Genomic DNA, 19622 nt, shown 5'->3' with positions numbered 1-19622 from the left:
TCCCATACCCAACTAGGTAATTTTTTGTAACTACATGTATCTTGAAACTTGCAGCTTAATCTATGCAGTGTGCAAACCAATGTTAACATTTATCACCAACACCCAGAAAAAAAAAAGATTGTTTTAATATTGCTATTGTCTGGATATTTTCATAATTTTATAATCTTTGTATACATTTCCATATATGCTTGAAGCCACAAATAATTCTATATTACTGAACTATTTGGTTGATTAGTGTTAGATTGTTCAGAAATATATGCACCGTAATCCTAATTCTACATCTGCATACACAAGCTTCACACCACTGCTGAAATTTAGTGAAGTGATAATTCACGTCACTTTGTTATACAGCAGAATAAAAAGCAAGTTGAAAATTACACAATAAGCTTTGGCACTGGGCAGCACAGCTGCTAAGTAATACTTAAGTTCATTATTTGGTGACAGAACAGCTAAAAGGGGGAAAAAAAAACCACAAAAAAACCACACACACACACACAAACTCAAACACATTTTTTAACCAAGTTAGAACATTCTTTATACTCATTGCAATTCACAAAGGTATAGCTATTTTAATACTTATATGCCATATTACAGATATACTGTAATAGAGAACACAGTTTTAATTACATCATCCGAGCAGCTGACAAACTGGTTTCAGATGAAATCTTGAAAAGCATCAAATAAAGGAGTTACCCTGCTAAGCATTTTGTTCCACATACCTTGTTTGCGTACATCCTCTACAGCAGCAACCAATTCCTCCTTGAGATCCTGGCTTTCTTTAGCAATTTGATCTCCTTTTTCCAAAAAGTTTTGAGTAGCCTGCTCCACTGAAGCAGCCAACACATGAGCCTTCTTAGAGCGCCCTTTCTTTTTGCCAGATGGTCCCTTATTGCTCGTGTTAACAAGCGTTGTTACCTTTGGGAAAGAAAAACAAGGTTTTGGTCCATTTGAATGATTCTTAAACTATTAATAAAACAATAGATGGCCACGTAAATCAATACCCCCACTAAGTACAATTTAAATTTTAAAATCCAAAGTGCTGCTGCCACGCTTCTGAAAAGGTTTTCCCTTTTAACCTCTATTTAGTCTGGGCTAAGCAAATCACATTCCAGCAGTGAAGAAGAAAAAGATAAGAAACAGGTATGGAAGGGCACTGGTGCTAAAGCATCATTTTGTCACTGTTTTTCATTTTTTAAAAATGAATAAGCCAATAAAATGAAAAACTAACACCTATGGGTCAGAAACCATTCAAAAAGCAATTGTCACTTGAGATAAGCACGGCCAGTTACATTCAAGCACTGACAAAAACACTGTGGCTGTTTCCCAGACATTAAGGAATTAATAACTCCTGCTGCAAAGATTACACAGGTTAAAACTATTCTCTTTAGTACTGCTCCAGCATAAGAAAACAGGGGACAGTGAAATGATCCCACTTTGTCCTCAGCATCCAAAAAGAAAGAAAATCCGCTTCTATGTCTGTAGAATCTCCTAAAGGAATTCCTTATTGAGCTGTCAATAAACTGATTACAAACTTCAAGCAGGATGCTGAACAACACAGCACAGTGTACACCACAGCTTTTAGCTGGACCAAAAAAATGTTATATCACTCCATCAGTAAAAGGCTGCCTTTCTGTAAAAAAGGAATACTGAATCAGATGTTAAATCAGGTGTTCAGTGTATAAAAATACAGCAATGGATCCATAATGCTGTGGGACACAATGCGTGCTATCCGGGATACAAACCAGGGCAGTTGAAGTGAGTTATTGGTGTGCAAAGCCAGAAATTTACTGTAAGAAAATAAATATATTTGTAATAAAGGCTTTTGTCATCTCTGCACTACTTTTTTCAAATCACATCTAAAAACTACAGACTATGGGAGAAGGAAAAATAAAAAAAAAAGGAAAAAAAAAGGATTATTAGGGCTTGAAAACACCATATGCTTGGATGCATGGATGTATTAGGTGAAAACAAATGTATTACAGAGCCTTCTTTCAGAAAGGATTCTGCCTGGTTATAAGAAGGTAAGATTCTTCCGTCATCAGTTTGGGGTTTTTTTCCACTATTTATATCTAGAAATAACATTTTTAATTAGCTTTCCCTTGAAATTATTCTTCATGAAATTTCTTAAAGATCCTTTTGTAGTTGATCATTGTCTATTTAAGGATTTTAGAATGTCATAAATAAGCAAACAAGGCTACCTCTGTAATCTAACTCAGGTTTAGCAGATGGAATGGATTTGTACAGTACATCATAAGGATGACTAAGAAAAGCATTCACATACAGCAGCAATAAAGTTGTTTAAGCATATGCTGAAATTCACATAGAAGACATGAAGATGAAGATGATAATGTCAGAAATTGATCTTAATTATTTGGACATATTGAACAAATTAGAACTAGACTGCCAGCATGGTTCAGAGGGTATAGAGAAGAAACCACTGGAAATATCTCATACACACATAAGTTGTAGCTGGCAGAAGTGCTGCTCAAGTCCTGTGAAGACACAGAAATTACTTCTATTGCAGACTTATTTTAGTCCCCTAAGATTTTAGTTTCACATTAAATATCATCAAAATCACTCTTACAGAATTCTAAGTCTTCTGCTTCTGTGCACAATTCAGCTATCAGGTGGGATACTTTTCACCTAGCTTTACCCATTTAAAAATTACATATCTATTGTGAGATCATTTGGAAGTACTGAATTAATGCAGTCAATGAATGGGAATAGTGACCACAGCTGTCGTAGAACATCATAAATTTCTCCCTAGAGATAGACAGTCAATAAGACATCACTGACAAGGAAGGGAACCTAGAAAATCAGATTGAGAACAAGACAACAGATATTATATTGCTAAATTAAGTGAATAAAACCTGAATAAATCTTTTATTACCATTATACTCTCAAAAATGTTTTGGTTGTATATATAAATATGTATTTTATATATATATACACACACCTGTTTATATAGAGATATAGAGAGTGTGTGTTCTTTAACAAAATGTTTCTATATGCTGGATTTACTAGTACAATAATGGTAGAAGCAGCAAACCATTTTACATACAGCCCTTATAACACAGTTATCTCCAGGCAATTTTAAGTAAGTGTATTTAGAGAAATATATATCCTGATTTAATTTACACTGTCTTGAGTGACAAGAGAGGCCTTCCTCCTAAAACTGCTAAGTATGAGGAATCCTGCAAAAGAATCCATTTCTTGAACAGTAAGAATGTAATATTACTTGAACAGGTATTAATTATGTGAGTTTTGTTTAACGGCAGCTGGCTTGTCATCAGTTATCACTGTTCGGTTTTATTCCAATAAAGCATAAGGACAAAGACAAAATTCAGATTTTCTTACACAGAGTGAACTGCAGGTGTCTGTAACCCAGACTATAGACAGTGGTTTGCTGAATTCCCAAGAAGGGAGCAGTTAAGAAACAGGCCGCAGCCTCTGAGGTGACTGCAAGGGCACATCACAGGTGCAATTACATCAGGAAATGAGAAATAAATATGGGTCTATTTCTATCCATATATTGGGAGCTTTTTTCCTCCACACCTATAATAAAACTAAGGAATTTTCAAAAGAACTTAATAGGATACTTTTACAAGAGAAGCAAACAAAAAATATCTATAGCATTTTCAAAAAGGAACCCTTCTTGGGGAGAGGAAGAATGTGAGCACGGCTTGTTTTTAAAGAAACTATGCTCACAGCAAATATTTGTTTCAGCTTTAAACACATTGGTATCTAATTACCTACAGAACTGCAAACAATTCTAAACCACCATAAAACAATAAGAAAAGTTTATCAGAACTTCCCCAAATATATGGATATAATTATAAAGTATTTAATAACATTTTATTTATTGCTTTTTTAACATAGGACAATTGCTTTGTCTTATGCTGACTAATATGCAGAAATACAGAAAAATCACTTAAAAGTGTCTATCAGTGCTCAACACCCTCAGTAAAGAATCTCTGTGGCAAAGTCCGTGTAGAGCACATGTACATGTGCAAAGATGAAGAGGAACGAGCTCTGGCATAGAAGTTTTGTTAACACATTGGGGTGTTACGAGTCCCAAGTAGCACATTACATAAGAAATTCTTAATTGCCCCAGAAGACAGAGACTTTTCCTACCACTTCTTCTAACAGACATACAGAAAACAGTATTCCCAAAGTAAATAATCTGTTTAAAAAGGAAACACTGATGTGTTCTTGATCCCAATTCATAGATAGAATCACAGCATGGTTTGGGTTGGAAGGGACCTTAAAGAGCATCCAGTTCCACCCCCCTGCCATGGGCAGGGACACCTTCCACCAGCCCAGGCTGCTCCAAGCCCCGTCCAGCCTGGCCTGGGACACTGCTTGGATGGGGCATCCACAGCTGCTCTGGGCAGCCTGTGCCAGCGCCTCACCACCCTCACAGGGAAGAATTTCCTCCTGATATCTAATCTAAACCTACCCTCTGGTAGTTTAAAACCATTCCCCCTTGCCCTACCAACTACAGGCCCTACTAAAAAGTCTGCCCGTATCTCATAAATTTTGCTGCTGGTTTTTTTCTAACATAAAAAAAAAAAAAAAAAAAAACACACTCACCATAAAAATGCCTCTAGCATATCAAAAGCTCAGACTCAAGTATAAACATGAAATCACATAATACGTGTTACCAAGAGAGCAGAAGTTCACAAAAGGGAGCTAGAGACATTCTTTGCCAGTGTAGCTCAATGATTTGTAAAACTGAAGCAAAGGCTTATGAATTTTAAACAGTGGAGATCTACAGACATAAAATACTTTAACAGCAACATCTCACTGCTATCTGAACAGCAGTATTAGAGATGATAGGAATTTTTATTTTATTTTATTTTGCTAACAAAGAGGTCAACTGGCACACACAGATAAGATCATTCACAAAAATATGAAGGCCAAATCTTGAGTTTAATTGGACTCATCAGTTTTATATATATTTAAATGCCATTGAATACAATAAGAAGAAAACGAATGCATGCCCCTTATAACTATGTTGGTTACCTCTCAATTTTTGATTTTTTTTTCTGTCATGTAGCTCTTTTCAATTTAATATTTCAATCTGAAATTAGTGCAATAATTAGTCCATATTCGGGACACTTCTATCTGAATAGAAATATTAATGGGCTTATATGAAACCCCAGTAGCCTGCTTTTTAGTTTCTAAATATTTGAAAGAGATTTAAAAGCAAACAGACTCAGTGTAGTTCCTGATTTTTTTCACAGAACCTACTTTAATAATTCAGAAGGCTGGTGACCGGACAATTTTATTTTTCTTTTATGCTCTACATTAAGAAACAATCAGCAGGAACAGTTATATTTTTCATATTACTATTTACAAAAAGAACCCCCAACACTTAAATGTTTGGAACTTTAAGATAGACCTAAATTGCTTTTTCTATGAAAACAAATTTCCTAGGATTAAAAAAAAAAAAAAAAAGGGAAAAAGAAAAGACACTAAGATCAAAGAAAAGGCTGATGTAGGTTAACAAATACATATTTCTTAATAGAAACTACAAAGAAAAGGAAAAGAAATATAATCTTCAGTATGTACCACTGAAACATCATAACATCTCCTGCTGTAACATGGCCTGTGGATGAAGACAGCAGAGGGAAGACATCTATCCCAGTCCCATCACTGTCACTAAAGTCTGACCTTGTACAAATCACATCTCCTATCTATCACTTAATTTTATTTCTCCATTCCAAGCACTTCAATCTGCTTGGAAAATTATTCAATATCACATACACTTAAATGAACTTAATAGATAAAACTAATTATTTTGCTGAATCGGGGTTCCAAAGTAATTTGATCAAAATAACACTATTCATCCGTTTCAGAGACAGTCTCATTTACAGCTCTAGAAGCAAATACTGAGGTTAGATTTCTTAAGAAAAAGAAAACACACTTTCACCTCAATTTAACATAATGTATGCATCTTCAGCTAATTTTAACAAAAGTGTAAATTGATATCTCTGGCACATGTAATAATTTATACATGTAAATACATGTCCTTCCAAAAAACCTCCACATTCTGAATTTATCAATTTCTGCAAGTACAGGAAGGAGTAAACTTAAACACAATTATATGACCCAACATGGACTGTTCCCAACATACAGCTTTAAAATGTAATCAGCAAATCTGAATTAAATAATGTGAATTTATGAGCAAAGCAAAAACTTCAAGTGCCAGAAACTGCATTTGCAGTACCATCTCTGAATGAATGAGAAAGTCTCTGGCTGCTTAAGTGACACATAGTAAAGAAACCACTGAGAGCAGACACAAAGAGCGCATACATTTGTTCCAAAATTTAAATATTTTCCAAAGAACATGAAGAAATTTCCTCATCTTGTACCACAAGACAGAAATCCCAACTGTAATCGTTACTGCTACACCTAGAAAACTAAGCAGCTTCTATGAACCTTCATTGTCACCTTCCTTATGCATTGAGTCAAAGAAAACTATCATGGACTTACTGTAGTGCTTAAAGAATTTTCTAATATGTTTGTGTTCTTCTGCACTTATTTTTAGATAACTTAATCTCCATATTAGGGGTACAGAGTACGTTCTTATCAAGTTACAGTTGCCCTGGCACACCTTGAATATCGTGTCCGGTTTTGCGGCCTCCAATACAAAAAAGTCAGGCACAAGTTGGAACAAGAGAGCTTCAAACCGGTTATAAGGAAAAACTCATTCAACAATTCGTACAAGTACAATAATTTTCATTCATAAAGCAGATTTTATTCGAGGTTCCCAAAAATATTCTGTAAAATTCAATATGATGGCCTAATAAAAAATGCAAAGGGAAGTAGAATTTTGGACCCTCCTGTTGCAGAGGAGATCTCCCATTTCCCGAGGAAGTACTGTAATCACGAATGGTACGCTAACTGGAATGCTGGGGTTTTCTTTGCTCTAAACAAAGTTGGACCATCATGCAGCAAGAGATAGAAGACTCACCTGACTAAAAGGCCGTAAACAATGGGAGAAATCATTCTCAGTGTGGGGTCAAGAAATTCATTTGGGAAAGGGCAATTCTGGATTCCAGCCTTTGCACTGACAGGTCGGATTCTACATAATACACACCCTACCAGGAAGAAAATCACTCACAAAAACTTGAATCTTACAATTTTTGCCCACCTTGTGTCAGCTTCTTCTGAATTATATGAAATTACCAGCTTGAAATGCTAAGAAATCAGTCTCTTCCAAAATTAGAAGTACCATTCAGAGAAGTCAGTCATATTGGGAGAGGGGAAGGGAGGAGAAAGAAAGACTTCTTATACCAGTGACAGAAAAAAATCATGGCATATTAGCTACTTTTCCCTTTTTAAAAGCCATATATGAACCTATAACCTAAGATAAATTGCACCATAAAAAGAAAAAAATAATATCCTGTTATCTTAATAATACCATGCTCGAGTTTTTCAGAACTGTCTGCCCAGAAGTTTTTATACATTTGTGTTCGGGTGGGGGGGGGGAGCAGGGAGAAGACAAAAAGACAGGACAAGAACTTAGCTCATTTTTCTGGCAGGGCTTTAAAGCCAACTGGTTTATTTTAAATCTCTTATCCCACCTATACTGGTACAAAGGAAAGAACATCTCTATCAGCTTCTGTTACTAATTAATGCAGACCTCACCTAAAATTCTGTACAATTATCAAATATATCACTTGATAATTAACATAAGCTAATTTGGCAGCCCTATAATGATCCTGGCTTTGTGATCACACTAGGGAACCTTGCTCTCTTATTTTATTAAAGAAGCTTCACACAGTTCTAGCACAGATCTCTGTTGGAAAAACAGACCTTCACTAATTAATAGTTCAGTCCCATCCTGAATTAAGTCTTCCTTACACAGCTGCAGCAGCACAAAAGAAAGGTGAGGATGTCTTTGCTAAAAGCAGAAAATTCTATTAGCATGGATTTCCCTGTTGAAAAGGTCATGTGTAGGATGGGATGCCAGAAGCGAAAGGCAATAGAGCTAGATCACATACTCATCAAATTAATCCCCAGTCAGCAGCTACAGCTCATAGAAGAACATTCCTGGCTCTGTGAATTAAACTGTCTTCCCTACGGATTTCTGAAATCATGGGCCAAAAGTTTAGGAATTGTAATACCTCACCCTTCTCTTTCCTCAGTATCTCCTTGAATTACATTAGTTACTCAAGATTTTCTATAAACTTGTTACAAAATATACTCATACTGACAATTTTTGAGGAAAACATTATTATTATTGTTATTATTGTTGTTGTTATTATTATTATTACTATTATACTAATACTGGCAGTTTCTCACTGATCACTCACCTTTTTTCAGTACAGCCTGTGTGACGAAAGGAATAAGAGCAATCCTCTAGACGAGGGCTTGGGGATATTGGTGGGAAAAAAATTAGATATGAGCCAGCAATGTGTGCTTACAACCTAGGAAGCCAATCGTATTCTGAGTTGCATCCTAAGAGCAGCCACCAGGTCAAGAGAGGAGATTCTACTCCCCTCCTGTGAGACCCCCCTGCAGTACTGCATCCAGCTCTGGGGTGCCTGGCACAAGACAGATGTGGTCGTGTTGGAGCAGGTCCAGAGGAGGCCACAAAAATGATCAGAGGGATGGAACACCTCTGCTATGAGGAAAGGCTGAGAAAGTTGGGGTTACTCAGCCTGGAGAGGAGAAAACTCCAGGAAGACCATATTGTGGCCTTTCAGTAATTAAAGGGGCCTTGTAAGAAAGATGGGGATGGGCTTTTTAATAGGGCCTGTTGTGACAGGAGAAGTGAAACAGAACATGGTCTTAAAAAGCTAAGTCAGGATGAGTTTGGTGCAATGCTCTGGGTGATATTGAGAAAGGAATGTACTCTGAATAATTAGAAAAGATAAGGTGAACACCTGAAGGAGATAAGCAGACCATCAAGTCAGAAAATCGCTGAACAACGAAAATTGAAAGGTTTATTCCGCCTAGGTCACACCTATTATGAATGGAATGACTGGGTGTCAAAATCAAATGAATGTGTATGTAAAGATGTTGTAACCTCTCATGAAAACTGTATAAAATACCTAACTTTTCACTAAAAACTTCAGAGCTAGTTTGTCCGATACTAATCGGCTAGCTCTCCAATGTTGTACGAAATAAATACCTTTGCTGCTTAAAGACAAAATTTGTCTCTGAGCAGTTACTCTGTGCCATTTTGGCATCAGAAGGGGTCATGGTTTTGAACTGAAAGAGGGAAGATTTAAATTAGATCTTAGGAAGAAATTCTTTACTGTGAGGGTGGCAAGGCACTGGCACAGGTTGCCCAGAGAAGTTGTGGATGTCCCATCATTGGATATATTGAACATCAGGCTGGATGGGGCTCTGAGCAAACCAATCTTAGTGGAAGATGTCCCAGCACATGGCAGGGAGACTGGACCAGATGACCTCTTCCAACTCAAATCATTCTATGATTCTGTGAATCTATGATTTTTAAATATCAATGACAGAGGCTGTTGGAGTTTTTCACAGGGTAGACAGCATTTATCTGTTTACTTTTTTTTTTAATAAACCAAAGCAGGTAGATCAATTATGGCTATGCCAACATCTACATTATGAAAACCATTCCCATTTGTACAAATACTTTGGTTTGGTTGTGCCAGGGTGAAATAAATGTAAAAAGTTTTCTCTGAAGGATCATTAGTTATTTGCAAAAAAAAATGTCACTATTCTCCCCTATGTCCCTTCTATTTTCAAGTAAGTATTACTTCTTCTTCCCAGTGGCATTTCTTGAAAGTGAACAGCTACAAAGTTATTCTTCTCTTCTCATACACTCATATATCAGCAAGCTGCTAGAAACACTCAATGACCTGAAAAAAAACAGCCCTGACATTTTAGTGCAAGGGCCCTTTTGCTTCTAGATATAAGGCTACCTTCCACTCGAATGCACTATCTTACTGCCTCACTGGTTATAATAATGGTATCCCCTTGAGCGTTGTTTTTCAAAATCCTCTGTTTCCGAAAGAAGTTTGTTTGCTCAAAGAAATAAATCACCACAACTCTCTGAAAAACAAGAATTTCATTTTCCAAACTGTCTCAGGGTTACATTTCCTTTTTTTCTTTCTTTTTGCAGCAGGAAGAAACAGAGACTTTTCAAAATTCTTTTAGAGAGAAACAGACTGTATTACGGGTTAAAGCAATGGCATGGCAGATCAGATTCAATTCCTTGCTCAAAATGAAGTAGAGAACAGACCTGAATACTGTCTGTGACCTTCTTGACTTTGACCATCCAAAAAAAGAGGAAAAACACATGGGACTTTGCTTTATTCCCAACCCTGCACAAAATAGTTACTTTATGATATGGCTCTCAGAAGTACTGCTCATTAAGTAATATTAATCCAACTACAAGATTCAGCAAAATATCATAGAAAATACTTGCAACAACTACTTCTCCATTCACATACAAAACACAGAAGCAGCTAACTTGGGTTTTTTCCATATTTGTGCTTATCCTCTAGTACTACGCGTAAAACTTTTTTTTCCTTATTACACCAATGTAATTGTGAACACAGCTGCTCTGAGCATGATTCAGTCCTTAATATAACTTCTTTTTTTGATAATTACCATTCTTCAATCTTCTCTGTCAACTTAAGCAATGTGCCACTCACTGTCATTAGCCCATAAATCATAACAGCTTACATAATTAACTCTTGTAATTATCTCTGCACAATTAGCACCAGCTGTCTACCTAAGTCATAAAACTGCAATTCTTCTCCTATTATCTATAGATATTTGACAAATATAACTTTCCTATCTACAACAATTTCCAGTGTTTTAACCAAGTCTTTTTGTACTCCTTCCAGTTCCTTTCAGTGTTAGTAAATACCTAATGGTTAGAAGAATCCATTAGTAAGCAGACTATTTTCTGTAATGTATAAGTTATTAGCTAGGATGTTAAAAAATGCCAATGACATAGCTACCTTTTGGATGTAAAGTACACAGATAACTTGGGCAACACTGATTAGAGCCAGTATATTTTAATCCAATCTAGCTTGAGGACAGCTAACTGTTCTCATTCATGTTTCCACTGCCAAATACAAATTTCTGAACAAATCTGCATATTTCTATTCTGTCTACGTGATGTACCTTTAGGATGTAATTTAGAGATAGCAACACCGCTACTGTTAATTTATATTCTTCTTATCAGTGTTCACACCATGGGAAGAGGCTGATATATGCTAGCCAATGTGAATGAATATTATATAAGGCACTTTTAAAGTTCTTCAGCAAGTATTTTCAAGTTCTTCAGCAAGTATGGTCTATGGAATTTCCTACTACTTGTTCTGTTGACAATAATAAGAAAAAAAACCCAATAAACTCTGCCCATCATGCTTATTTTCCTCCTACAAATCTTGCTGGGAAATTATCTTTTATACAACAGTCATACAAACCTGCAATAAGTTTTCACTGACTCTCCCACAATTGAAACAAGAATCAATATAAGTTAAGCTAACAAAATGTCTCCTCTAATATATTTCGCCTGTAATTTGTAATAAATTAGGAACAACAGTGTTTCAATTCTCCTTTTGTGACCAAGTTCTACTGTTAATTGGCACTAAACTACTGTGACGCTATTTATAAGGCCAATATGAATTCCAGCTTCTTTTCTTATAACTCCATCACAAAAGGAGTTACCTTGTAGACAGAAAAAAAAAAAAAAAAAAAAAAGATTACTTTAATATTCCACTCATGAAAGAGAGTAGGTTTGTATTCCTTGGGCTCCAATGGATCCACTTGCTCATATATGTGAGTCAAGGTTCCCCACACCACCCAAACAATTTGTCTCGACTGGGACCCCAGTAAAAGCCCTAAAGACACAGAAGCAGTTGTTCAGTTGCTACAGCTCATTCAACCTCTGTGCAAAGCCTGACAAGAAGAATACCTTAGTGTCACTGATGGTGGTGCTGCAGTGTGGGCACTCATCAACTGGTAACCACTGGGACCAAGACCATCACAATGAACTTGCAGTACAAACAGCAACATTAATTACAAGATACCCTTCCTGTTTCTGTGCCGTTAGGAATTTCAGTAATTTTGGCTTTTGCCAAGCTAGAAAGCTTAAGCAGGTGTTTAATTAGAGTGAGTACACAATAGGTTACTATCACTTTGAGAAAAGAGTCTTCAAACAAACTATTGGCTTAATCCAATTCCTAAAAAATCTGCTCAATGCCTCTAAGGTAAATAAAATATAAAAGTCAAATTTTAAGATGTTCCTCTCTATTTCTAATTCGCTGTGGTTCTTCTAACTGCACAACAGGGCTTGCTCCCCATCAAGAAAGTACAAAATCCACAGATCCCCATTATTCCAGTTTTTTAGGTTACACAAGCAAGTTAGGTTGTACCATTTCAAAGACTGAGACTCATGATTAGTGATAGACATGCATTTTCTGTCATCTATTTCTTCATCACAGATAAGAATAGCTGATACCTATACTAAGTTGGATGAGCAAACAAGAATTTTTCCCCACACCATGGCCCAATTTTAGCAGGATCATTACCTTACATAGCTTAGAGACCGGGCTAGGAACTGGTGGGTACAGTATTGTCTTGGGGGTAAGAAATATGGGTTTGAAGTACCTCAGGCTCAGGAGAGAAGGGAACCAAGCCTTCTTCCTTCCTGGGTGAAGACCTTAACATCCAAAACATTCTATAAGAAGATGGGCTGCAACACTAGCGTGGTTGGGTTTGAAAAGAGAAGAATGAGCCATTCTTTCACCATGAAGGAGAACTTATCTAACTTCAACCAGACTTGCTCTCTGTTAATCGCCATATGACATAAACCCCCTTTTGTGGGCTCTGAGTTGAGCGTGTAAGTTCCAAAAAGTGATGGAATTTCAAAAAGTCCATTTTCATTGGCATCTCTCCCACTTGTCATCTTCCTAATCTCACTCCTAAACATCTCTCTTCACCAAGTGTTGAACAGGGAGCCTGATTGTTGCAGCACTCTCCAAACCATCAAGCTGCAACAAGGCCTTTCACCATCTCATACCAACATACCCTTCATGCCAGTCCCTCTGCTGCCTTCTCCTCATCCAGAGCCTGTGTTCTCTCTGCTTCCTCCTCAGCTGCGCCTTCTTCATTTGCTCTCAACCACTTAACTTAACCAGCCACACCTGCACCTTATCTCATCAACCAATCCACCGCCCCTGAAGCCAACCCACAGCTGTATATTATCAATGATAATTAACCCAGCCTCATTCCACTGCACTTCCTTTTTTTTTTTCTTTTTTATGTTTTTAGCAATCATTACAACCTTTTTACAAATAACTTTTTCATATAGTCCTCTATAACTCCTCTACAAATCCCCTTTTTTCTTTTTTTTTCTTTTTCTTTGTAACATTTCATACTTCATGTTTTTACCAACCATCAAAAATTTTTTACAAATAAACTTTTCATACAATTCGGACAACTTGTCCCTGAACTCAGACTCATATTCCTTCTTCACTTTTATCTTGGGTTTTTCATCTTCTGCAGGTTGATCACCTTTCTTCTTATCTGCTTTCTTAGCATCTGGGATTTTGATTTCTTCAGAGGGTGGTTCTGATGAACTTGTAGTACCCTGTCCTTTCACCTCTTGGGTCACACTGGACAGTAACCTGAGTGAGCTTGCAGCAGCAGCAGATCTAGAATACAGCACTAACACATCACTCTGTGTCCCGAAAAAATTCTTAACATCTTTGTGGTCTCCCATTTCTTCTACAAGTGGAGACACCTTCAACAAGCATATAAATGCCAGCAAGAATACCAGCAGCCCGAGCAGCAGCAGCAACGGCTGGAGCTGCTCACGGTACCGCGCTGCTCCCGCGCCTTCCCCCGGCACAGCCATCACCACTGTCTGGCCAAAACTGCTCTGGACCCGCCACTGCTGCAGGCTGCTGCCATGTCTGGCCATGTACTCTGCTGCTATCGCCCGTTACCCTCAGTCTCTAAACTCCACGGCAGTTGGGCTTCTTCTCTTTGATCCCAACAGCTCACCTTTACCAGCGTCTGATCCAGATCCCCAGGCTCTTCCCGCCTATCTCAACGTGATCTGGATCACAGGCTATACCCACCTGTCTCCACTACGTTGGGCACCGCTGTCACCACTCAAAACTTCAAACATCCCCCAGCACAGCCATCACCACTGTCACCACTCATTACACACAGTCTCATAATCCAAAGGGCCTCACACGGGGCACCAATTGTCACAGCACTCTCCAGACTATCAGGCTGCAACAAGGTCTTTCAGCATCTCATACCAGCACACTCTTCATGCCAGTCCCTCTGCTGCCTTCTCCTCGTCTCGCCTCATCCAAGGCCTGTGTTCTCTCTTCTCCCTGCTTCTTCCTCTCTCCGCTTCTTCCTCGGCTGCTCTCTTTTCATTGGCTCTCAACCACCTAACAGAACCAGCCACACCTAATCATATAACTTTGGTTTATGAATTACACTCCAGGATCTGGGTGCCCCAAAGCACTTGCCATCTCCATACCTTCGAGTCTTCCAAAGCTCTAAATCAAGGATGCTTATGGGTTTTATATAGCAATAGATTGAATTTTAGTTGGAGCAACATTTGGAGATGACAGTCATTCCTGCTTGTGATCCTGTGACCCTCTTCCTTCTGCTCACCCTTGTCGTAGTGAGATCACATATCTGTGTGGGAACTTAACAAGTTAAAACCAGTAAAGTCAAATTAGTTGGCTCCAAATAATCATCTCCATGCAACCTAGCCATGGCTAACAGGCTACAGTTCAAAAAATATTCCCTTAAACAGCAAAATGTGAGGTTTATCTTACCTGAGCTAAAAATAATCAGAAAGCTATAGTCTACCTGATAATCAGTAAATACACGTTAAGCAGCAGTGACCTCCAAGAAGACAGAAATGTTAACTTCCAGTGCTCTGTCCAATAGTCTTAGCAACATCTGAGCAGTAATTGAGGATGAAGCAATTGTTTTGCATTCAGTAACTTTATTTAACTTCACACAGTTAATGTTATTACAAGTGCAACCCCCCCCGCTGACATCTGTTGTTTTCCTTGTTACTTATAACAGTAAATGTCACTGATGCCATAAGGCCATAAGTGTGTTTTCCTGGGTTTCTCCGATTTTACCAATTTTTAGTTTGGGGCAAAACTTTTTTATACTACTTTTCTAAGTAAGTATCTAAGAAAAGATATTTTGCATGCAATTGGCTGTAAGGATATGAAGCCCCCCAGACAAGCTGCTTGCAACCTACATTAATTATGAGAAATTAAAAAAAAAAAACAAACATACACAATTCTAATTCCTTCCAAAACTGAGTACAGAATGAATAGTCAAGCTTATAAACACATAACAAGCATGATGTGAAATATATTGAGTAGCTAGCTAGGTGTTAGCATCACAAAATTAATTATTTTAGTATTCAAATAGTATCAAAGGTAAAAGACTACTGGTATTATATATTATGTGGGAGAAAATCAACAAACAAGTCTCCATTTCCATCCTTAGAAATATCAGTATTAACCACTCAGAAACAAAGGTGCTGCATCCTAAATGTTGGTAAGTGGATCCTCAGCATCTCATAAAACAAAATAAGCAAATTACACACATCTGTTGTTGAATCAGAACCAAACGTTACCATATTTGTGCTCATCTCTAAGTACCATTTGAGAGCTTTAAAACAACAACAACCACCAAACAACAACAACAAAAAAAAAAAAACACACCAAAAATCTACTTAGCATCAAAATATGTCCTGTTTGGCTAACAGTCTTTTTTTCTCCCAGTTCTTTAGCAGAATAAACAATACATTCAAAGGGTGTCTGACTCAATCGAGAAGATATTTCATTTAACCACATGAGGGCACACCACACTAGAGTAAAACACTACTTGCGAAACCCCTGGGCTTACCGTACTTTGTGCTGTGTTATTGGATCTGTATGAGACTTGTCACTACAAACAGCACATGCTTTACAAAGTTAAATTCTTAGTTGATATTTAACGTAGCATTTTCTTGACGCTTCTTTTCGCCTTAAAAATCTGTTAACAATCTGAAAGGCAGAATCATTTAAGATTTAATTCTCAAAGGAGCTCAATCACAAAGCCGGCAGCAGTTGAATTGCTAGAAGAAAAAAAAAAAAGGCAGGGGGTGGAGTGGTGTGGCAATTTCCTTTGTAAGCCTCTACAGCTTTTTCTAATTAATTCTGGATTATTTATGTTGAGGGGAGGGAAAGTTTCATTTCCTAGCTTAACAGACATTGTATCTAAAATAGATGCTTTAATATTATCTCTTCCTTTGTTGTTGGGTTTTTTTTTTTTTTTCAAATTTCTAAGACATTCTATTAGTGAAAATAACATAAGTGGATTTAAATAATCCTTGACTGGATAAACTAAGATAGCAGGCAACTATAAAGGCAGGTAGGACGCGTTTATCATAAGGTGATCTCCCCAGGCTTCTCCTAGCCGAAGAAGAGAAGCTGGCACTCCTGGGAGTGCCCTCCATTAGCTATTGATGGAGCCTCAAAGACCAGCTCCCTTAGGGTAACTTTCCTGTTTGCGAACTCTCCCAAACAGCATTTAAAACAATCTTATACATGACTAAAAACCTAAGGAAAAAGATTCCCAGGAGTTTCCATTTCAGTTAATGTAAAGTACTGGAAATGAAGAAATTAAAATACTTGAGACATATGCAGTGAGTTAGTACTCTAGTTTCTCTGTAAGAAGTAATACATCTTTTCTTAATGAAAACCTTTCCCGTAAAGAACAGCAGAAAACAGAAGCAAACAATCTTCACTCTATTTATACAGCAGATTAAATCAAAATCCCCCCAAAATGAATAATATCTGATTTTGTGGGAGTTCCATTTCCAATAGTATTAAGAATAATGAAATTAACTTATTCTTTGAGTTGTTTGTTGGGGTTTTGGTTTTTTTCAATAACAAACAACCGGAGACAATGAAGAAAATTAAAATTACTACCAAGAAAATAAAGATATTTTTTTCCCCAAGAATATTGTGCAAAATTCTCTAAGGCAAAATGTGGACAAGTTAAAGGTAATACTATTAGCATGTTATTTCAATCCTTATCCAAAACAAATTTATTTAAGTGAAATCTTAACTCTACAGAATGGTATGATTTCAGACAGACCAGATGAAACCAGACTGTTACACTTTTTATTTCCCCACCATTTGTTACCCTTAATCAACAAATAAACACACACTCAGGTATCCAGTTTGGAGAAAGAACAACCTGAAATACAGAGTTTGAACAACATAATATTGCTGATCATGAATTTTCAGATACTGGCACATTTCACATTCAGCCACCCATTTCATGGTGATGACAACCTCCAGAATAGGTGCAAGTACACAGGCAGAGGGAAATAACTATTTCAGTCTTTCCATTTTAGTTTGCCAATTGTTTCAGTTCTGAATAATTTGAAATGCAATCTTGAAAGAATCGCACAACACATCAATAGCCACAGCTCGACCATTCAGTCGCAGTCATGCTTACATTATAAACAGCAAACAAAACATTGCAGAGATTGTAAATAAAAAGCACCTATAAATTCTCACTCAAAAAAGACAGAAAAGAGTATTCCCTGAATGGTGCTTTTTTAGCCTGCTTATTTTGCACATTTCATACACTGTATAAAATCTCCTTTGCCAACTTAAAATTCAAAATTCACGTGTTCTATATATATCATAAGTTATTTTTGGCTGGAAGGGACCTCCCGAGGTCTCTAGCCCAGCCCTACATCAAAACAGGGTCAACTTCAACGTAAGATAAGGACTCGTTCCAGTACAGCAATGTCTTGTTTACTCATGAGCCCCAAGGAGGACTCGGTGCTGCAGATGTGGTCTTACAGCTACTGGGGGAACAATAACTTACCTTTGCCCTCTGTTTATGCTTATGTTAAACCCACCAGAACAACTCTGTATGAGTTTGGCCTTCTTTACGACAACGTTGCTCTGCAGTCCCATATTCTGGATTTGTTATCCACTAGGACTCTCAGGTCCTCTTCTGCACAGCAGTGCCCAGACAGCCTGTCCCCAGCATGTCTCATGACATCAAATTACTCCATCCCACCGCAGGACTTTGTGTTGGCTTTTATTGGGCTTCATTAGATTTCCGTCAGCCCATTTTCTCAGCCTGTTGAGATACTCCTCACGGCAGCCCCAGCTTTTGAGCATATCGACCCTCCTCCCAAATTGGTGTTGTCTGGACATTTATTGAGGGTGCATTTCACGCCATTGCCCAAATCAATGAGCAGACATTAAACAACATCAGATTGACACCAAGCCCTGTAGAATGCCCCTGGCAATTGGTGGCCATCAATCTTTGACCACTACTCTTGAAGTCTAGAAGTCCACCCAGTTCTTGACCTGCTTTCTAGTTCGCTCATCCCCTATACACTGTAGAGAGGCTTAGAAAGCAAAGCCTGTATTTCAACTACAGTCAAGATCTGTTGCCTTGGCAAAGCACTCAATTTCTTTCTATTGTGTGCCTTTTGCACTGCAAAACTCTAAAGAAAGCTACCCTAAAAAATAGAAGAATAATACCATAGAGTTATTACAAAGAAATTGTGTGAGAGATTTGAAGGAGTCTGTTGCAAGTCTCTTGCTTTGTTTTCTCTTAGGCTTTTCTGGCTGTTGTTTTTGTAATGCTAACTGGCTGAACTTTCAACTTACTACTTTTTAGCTAAAATTAGATTCAAAGCTGTCTTTTGATGGTCATATATACAGTGTATCTGCAGTAGAGAACAACCACCTTGTCCATTTGGGCTGGGGGGGTATATTTTTAGTAGAGCATATTCCATTGATTAGAAGGGTACTATGCTATGCTGGCACACAAACATATCTAATTTTATTTTAGAATTTCATCACTGGTGGCCTACCATGGCACCACAACTTGCTAATTCAAATAGCCTATGAGAAACAGAATCCTAGACATGGTAAAAGAGAACCTTTCCAGAAATCACCTTTGATCAAGCTAGAAGCAAGTACTGGCTTTTGCCCAGGAATTGCCAGGGACAGAAACCATCTCTGTACTCCCTCTGCTGATCTGATTTTTTTGTCAGAAGAAGAGAAAGCAGTAGCATCACACACAGAACTAACAGCTACTTCTGTCCCACTCATTCCACAGATAGATCTAGTCGAGTAGACACCAACAATTTTTTCATTGTTTCAACAAAAGCATGAGTAACACGTCTAATTATCCCGCAGCATATGGTACCTAAACCTTTCTAATTACCACAGTACTAGGCATTTGTCTGCCTACCTCATAACTGAATTTGAGTGTGTGTTTTCCCCCCATGGTAAAGAAATCAGATTGTTTTCTCTTCTTGCTGCAAATGAAATAGTCCTTCCTAACACACTGCCCCTTACCATTACTACTATCAGCATCAATTTTCTGAACGGTAATGCAGTAACAATAAGTTTGGATTAAATTTAACCATGTGGAGAAGGAAAGAAAATTACAAATCTGAGGGGAAATAACCCCAACTGGCAGTGACAGCCAATAAAAGCCTTAGAGATTTAAAAGAAAAGCAGCGTACATATATATGTGTGTGTATATATATATATTCCCAGCAGTAAGTGGCAATTGGCAGAACAGAACAGCAGGTG

The 19622-nt window shown here is 37.6% G+C and overlaps 1 protein-coding gene across 2 annotated transcripts in view; it reads right to left on the bottom strand.

Annotated features, from left to right (window-relative positions):
- CTNNA2 (catenin alpha 2) overlaps positions 1–19622 on the bottom strand; it is a 515720-nt gene that overhangs the window by 408968 nt on the left and 87130 nt on the right. For both annotated transcript variants that reach the window (XM_040591247.1, XM_040591257.1), the window contains exon 3: positions 720–915. In XM_040591247.1, the coding sequence (XP_040447181.1) occupies positions 720–915 (196 nt within the window). The remainder of the gene's footprint in view (positions 1–719; positions 916–19622) is intronic.

Source organism: Falco naumanni, chromosome 1 (genome assembly GCF_017639655.2).
Source record: "Falco naumanni isolate bFalNau1 chromosome 1, bFalNau1.pat, whole genome shotgun sequence".
Lineage (NCBI taxonomy): Eukaryota > Metazoa > Chordata > Aves > Falconiformes > Falconidae > Falco > Falco naumanni.
The sequence above is the reverse complement of the archived record's forward strand: the minus strand, read 5'-3'. Positions and strand labels throughout refer to the sequence as shown.